We start from the raw sequence: 6,445 nt of genomic DNA on the forward strand, positions 1-6,445 counted from the left end.
ATTATTTTTATGTTGGCCAGGTAGTAGAGAAGCAGCATGGCTCAGTGGAAAGAGCCCAGGCTAGGGAGTCAGAGGTCATGGGTTCTAATCCCAGCTCTGCACTTATCAGCTGTGTGACTTTGGGCAAGTCACTTAACGTCTCTGTGCCTCTCTTACCTCATCTGTATAGTGGGGATTGGGACTGTGAGCCCTATGTGGGATAAGCTGATTACCTTGTATCCCTCCCAGCGAGTAGAACAGTGCTTTACATGCAGTAAGCGCTTAACAAATATTCTTATTATTCTTATGTAGGCCCTAGGTAACTGGTAAATGAGAAATAATCTTCATAATTCATTCATTCAATTGTATTTATTGAACATTTACTATGTGCTGAGCACTGTACTGTTTGATGGAAATCATACATTGGATGCTTAATATACACTCATGCAGGGAATCTTTGTAATGTCAACCATAGATTAGCTGCCTAGTATACACGAATGCAGAATGCACCAAGACACCTAGACCCTCTTGTCTTGTGTTATGCCGTCGAATCGTTTCCGAACCACAGTGACACCACGGACACATCTCTCCCAGAACGCCCCGCTCTCCATCTGAAATCATTCCTATAGTGGATCCACAGAGTTTTCTTGGGAAAAATCTGGAAGCGGTTTACCATCGCCTCCTTCCACGCAGTAAACTTGAGTCCTCACCCTCGACTCTCTCCCATGTCTCTGCTGCCCAGCACGGGGGAGTTTTGACGTGTAGCAAATGGCCTGACACTCGCAGCGTGAGAAGCAGCGTGGCTCAGTGGAAAGAGAACGGGCTTTGGAGTCAGAGGTCATGGGTTCAAATCCCTGCTCTGCCAATTGTCACCTGTGTGACTTTGGGCAAGTCACTTAACGTCTCTGTGCCTCAGTGACCTCATCTGTAAAATGGGGATTGACTGTGAGCCCACTGTGGGACAGCCTGATCACCTTGCAACCTCCCCAGCAATTCAGAATAGTGCTTTGCACATAGCAAGCGCTTAATAAATATTATTATTATTATCATTATTATTATTATTATTACTATTGTTATTATTATTGTCACTGCCCAAACTAGGAATGGAATGGACAGGCCTCTTCTTGACTCTCCCTCCTGTAGCCGAGACTGGTAGAAGACTGGAAACTCTCCAGTTAGCATCCTGGAGACTGTGAGCCCACTGTTGGGTAGGGACTGTTTCTGTACGTTGCCAACTTGTACTTCCCAAGCGCTTAGTACAGTGCTCTGCACACAGTAAGCGCTCAATAAATACGATTGATGATGATGAGCCTGAGAGGGAACTAGGCCCTGTAGGAGAAGCACTGTTATAGTCACACTATCAGGTGGCCATTTGATGCATTCGTTGCATATATTTGACCAATTTACATGTCCTCAAATCATTTCTCTGCTTTCTTTCAGTTAGCTTGCTTTTGCGACGTTACATTGGGGAAGGGAGTTCTCTACTCTTCTCCGTGCTTCTGGAAGTACCTCAAGGGCAGGAATCATTTCTACTAATTTTCCAGGTAGCATCCTGAGAGGGAACTGGAAGCATCGTGTTTCTGGAAGCATCATGGCCTAGTAGAAAACCCACAGACCTCGGAGTCAGAGGACCTGGGTTCTAATCCCATCTCCGCCAACTGCCTGCTGTGTGCCCTTGGACAAGTCACATAACCTATGGGCCTCCTCTTTAAAATGGGGATTCAATATCCGCTTCTCTCATGCTTAGACTGTGAGTCCCGTGGCCGTGTCTGCGTTGATTAAATTGTTCTCAACAATGGTGTTTAGAACAGTGCTCGCTACATAGTAACCACTTAACCAACACCCTAAAAATCATTATTCATTCAGTCGTATTTATCGAGCGCTTACTGTGCACAGAGCACTGTACTAAGTGCTTAGGACTGTACTAAGCGCTTCTGGAATTATTGCGAAGGCACTGTTCCTGCCTTTTTGAATGGTCACCAGGTCCATGCCTTCCGGCCGTGGGAGGAGAGACAGAGTTCATGTTTTCAAGGCCTTGATCGTAGTCTGAAGTTCTGGTGTCGAGAACGTCAAGCTGTCTGCTAGTCTGGTAGATTTACTGACTTCCTCGAGGATTTTCCATTCCTTGACAGGGCGTCGTTTGACAACTCACTGCCCAAAAAGCATAATTTAGTGACAGCTTTCAACTCGGTGCTGCCGACGAGTATTTTTCGCTGAATGTAGAGCCTTGTACAGGTTGAAACAGGCAGACTTCTTTGACGGGTAATATAGTGCTGACACCGCAAAATTGCATCTAATCTGCTGTGTATCTTTTCAGTGTTGCCAGGGCAGGACAATACATTTAGAGAACGTCTAGAAAGAACTACGGCAGGCAAAGGAACCAATCCGAAGCCTTTGCAATGCAAAATCAAGATCCTTCTGCAGGCTCGCACGCTCCTCTAATGCTAACCTTCTCACTGTAACTTAGAGAAGCAGCGTGGCTCACTGGAAACAGCCCGGGCTTGGGAGTCAGAGGTCATGGGTTCTAATCCCAGCTCCGCCACACGTCTGCTGTGTGACTTGGGCAAGTCACTTCTCTGAGCCTCAGTTCCCTCATCTGTAAAGTGGGGATTAAGACTGTGAGCCCCACGTGAGGCAACCTGATCACCTTGGATTCCCCCAGTGCTTAGAACAGTTCTTTGCATATAGTAAGCGCTTAACTAATGTCATTATTATTATTATTATTATTATTATTATTATTACTTCCATCTTGCCTATCTCGCCGCTGACTTCTCGCCCATGTCCTGCCGCTGGGCCTGGAATGCCCTCCCTCCTCAAATCCGACAGACAATGACTCTCCTCTCCTTCAAAGCCTTATTGAAGGCACATCTTCTGCAAGAGTCCTTCCCTGACTAAGGCCCCCTTTCCTCTTCTCCCACCCCCTTCTGAATCACCCTGACTTTGCTCCCTTTATTCGAGCCCAGAGAAGTGAAGTGACTTGCCCGAGGTCACACAGCAGACAAGTGATGGAGCAGGTATTAGAACCCATGACCTTTGCTCCCAGGCCCATGCTCTATCCACAAGGCCATGCTAGCGGATGAAGCATAACGGCTAGGTTCTCAAAGAAGGCCACGATACAGGTGAGAATTGCATAACCCTCAGAAGCAATGGGTAGAGAATATGATGGTGATGATGATGATGGTATTTGTTAAGCACTTACTATGTGCCAAGCACTGTTCTAAGCACTGGGGTGGATACAAGGTAATTAGGTTGGCCCACGTGGGGCTCATAGTCTTCATCTCCATTTTACAGATGAGGTAACTGAGGCACAGAGAAGTGAAGTGACTAGCCCCAAATCACACAGCTGACCAGTGGCAGAGCTGGAATTAGAATCCAGAACCTCTGATCCCCAAGCCCGGGCTCTTGCCACTAAGCCACGCTGCTTCTCAGGAGTGGAACGAGAGGGAAAATCCTACCTCATTCAGCATAGAAGAGCATCTATCAATTCAAGTGGTTGAGTGGCTACTGGGGAGAGAGCACTGTACAAAGCACTTGGGAAAGTACAGTAGAGTTAGTAGAAATGATTTCTGCCCTCGAGGTACTTACAGTCTAGCAAATTCTAGTTTTAAGAAGCAAATTCAACCCTAACATGGGACAGTGACTCTGGGAGGTTGGGACAGGATCAGGTGAGACTCCGTTTGGGACAGAATCCCTCTCTGTTCCCTCTTCCTGTCTCAATCAATCAATCAATCAATCAATCAATCGTATTTATTGAGCACTTACGGTGTGCAGAGCACTGTACTAAGCGCTTGGGAAGTACAAGTTGGCAACATATAGAGACGGTCCCTACCCAACAGTGGGCTCACAGTCTAGAAGGGGGAGACAGAGAACAAAACAAAACATACTAACAGAATAAAATAAATAGAATAAATATGTACAAGTAAAATAAATGGAGTAATAAATATGTGCAAACATATAGACATATATACAGGTGCTGTGGGGAAGGGAAGGAGGTAGGGTGGGGGGATGAAGAGGGGGACGACGGGGAGAGGAAGGAGGGGGCTCAGTTTGGGAAGGCCTCCTGGAGGAGGTGAGCTCTCAGTGGGGCCTTGAAGGGAATCAATCAATCAATCAATCGTATTTATTGAGCACTTACTGTGTGCAGAGCACTGTACTAAGCGCTTGGGAAGTACAAGTTGGCAACATATAGAGACAGTCCTTACCCAATAGTGGGCTCACAGTCTAAAAGGGGGAGACAGAGAACAAAACCAAGCATACTAACAAAATAAAATAAATAGAATAGATATGTACGAGTAAAATAAATAAATAAATAGAGTAATAAATATGTACAAACATATATACATATATACAGTTGCTGTGGGGAAGGGAAGGAGGTAAGATGGGGGGAATGGAGAGGGGGACGAGGGGGGAGGAAGGAAGGGGCTTCAGTCCTTCAGTCGGGGTCCCCCCCGGACCCCCTGCCTCCTCCCGTCTGCTCTCCCTAGGGCCCTGAGGGACGTCCCCGGGGCCCCATACCAGAGTCCGTCCTTCTGCAGGGAGCGAATGTGGTCCTTGCAGAGTACGAAGGAGATCTCGGCCTTCACCTTCTCCCCCTCTTCAATGGGGTCCACGATGAGGTAGTCGCCTCTCTTGATCCAGATGTTCTTGCGGTATTTGGAGGGCACGTTGACCAGGAACCGCTGGCCTTGAGCGGTCTCTATCTCATGGAGATTGTTGCCGGGGGTGCCCAGAACCCGCACGATCTGCTGGCGGCCCGAGGGCACGATGGGGTCCCCAAGGACACGACACGGTCTCCTCATACCCAAGAGATTGAACAAAGAGGGCCTGCCCAAAAGTCAATGAGGAGGCACCTCCTTCTCTAGGATTCCTCTCCTCAGCTGCTCGGATTGTTCTCCCTCCTACTTAGATTGTGAGTCTCATGTGGGACCTGATTACCTCACATCTATCTCAGCACTTAGTACAGTGCTTGGCACAGAGTAAGCACTTATGCCTTGGTGACAAGAGCCTGGGCTTGGGTGTCAGAGCATGTGGGTTCTAATCCTGACTCTGCTACTTGTCTGCTGTGTGACCTCGGGCAACTTCTCTGTGCCTCAGTTACTTCATCTATAAAATGGGTATTAAGACTGAGCCCCACAGGGGACAACCTGATTATCCTTTATCTATCTACCCCAGTGCTTAGAACAGTGCTTGACACTTAGCAAGCAGCATGGCTTAGTGGAAAGAGCCCAGGCTTGGGTGTCAGAGCACATGGGTTCTAATCCCGGCTTCGCCACTTGTCAGCTGTGTGACTTTGGGCAAGTCACTTAACTTCCCTGTGCCTCGGTTCCCTCATCTGTAAAACGGGGATTACGACTGTGGGACAACGTTGAGTACCTTGTATCCCTACCCAGCAATTAGAACCGTGCCTGGCACATAGGAAGTGCTTAACAAATACCAACATTAATTGATTAAAGTGCTTAAATGCCATAATTAATTAACAAGTACTATTAATATTATCATTCATTCATTCATTCAATCAATCGTATTTATTGAGCGCTTTCTGTGTGCAGAGCACTGTACTAAGCACTTGGGAAATACAAGTTGGCAACATTATATTTGGAGGAACAGGTTTCGGCACTACAGAGATATGGGATCGGGTCTAGCCACATGCCCAATCCTGCCCCCCATTCAATCAACCAATCAGTGCAATTATTATTATCATTATGATCATTAATATAAATGATGATGGTAATAATAATAATGGCATTTGTTAAGCTCTAACTATGTGCCAAGCACTGTTCTAAGCGCTGGGGTAGATACAAGGTCATCAGGGTGTTCCACGTGGGGCTCACAGTCTTCATCCCCATTTTACAGATGAGGGAATCGAGGCACAGGGAAGTGAAGTGACTTGCTCAAAGTCACACAGCAGATAAGTGGCAGAGCCGGGATTAGGACCCACGGCCTCTGACTCCCAAGCCCGAGCTCTTTCGAATAAGCCCTGCTGCTTCTATATTATTATTATTATACCTGTACTTGCTGTGTGCAGAACATAAGCACCGTACCTACCTGAAGTCTTTCTGACAGATCCATAGCTCTATGGAACAAAGGACTAAGGACACCCAAGCACCCGATAAGCACTCAATAGATACCATTAATCATGACCAGTCTCCTCTGGCCTTCTGTAACCTCACTGTAAAACACTCTGAAACCACAGTAGCCGGTGGAGGTCCCTTAGAGAAAATTATCCCCGTCATAGTGATATTCCCGTTTAATGATGAATAAAATCAGTCACGGGGGCAGAAGGTTCAAAAGAGTAAAAAAATAAATAAAATGGCAAAGACCACGTGGCAGTTCAGGACTTGTGCATGGAGAGGACATGCACCCCTCCCCACCACACCTGTATATATGTATATATTTTTGCATATATTTATTAGCCTATTCATTTATGTATTTTGCTTGTACATATTTATTCTATTTATTTTATTTT

At 46.5% G+C, this 6,445-nt stretch overlaps 1 protein-coding gene across 1 annotated transcript; it reads right to left on the minus strand.

The window, feature by feature from the left end:
- Positions 1–4,403: 4,403 nt before the first annotated feature.
- Positions 4,404–4,778, minus strand: LOC119949804 (probable RNA-binding protein EIF1AD). The gene has a single exon (XM_038771642.1). It carries the CDS (start codon positions 4,776–4,778, stop codon positions 4,404–4,406), a length of 375 nt encoding a protein of 124 aa, XP_038627570.1.
- Between the last annotated feature and the right edge of the window lie 1,667 nt (positions 4,779–6,445).

This window comes from Tachyglossus aculeatus, chromosome X1 (assembly GCF_015852505.1).
Source record: "Tachyglossus aculeatus isolate mTacAcu1 chromosome X1, mTacAcu1.pri, whole genome shotgun sequence".
Lineage (NCBI taxonomy): Eukaryota > Metazoa > Chordata > Mammalia > Monotremata > Tachyglossidae > Tachyglossus > Tachyglossus aculeatus.

Bases quoted from the DNA above. Each gene is read 5' to 3' on its own strand.
- LOC119949804 (XM_038771642.1), bottom strand. From the start codon at position 4,778: ATGAGGAGACCGTGTCGTGTCCTTGGGGACCCCATCGTGCCCTCGGGC.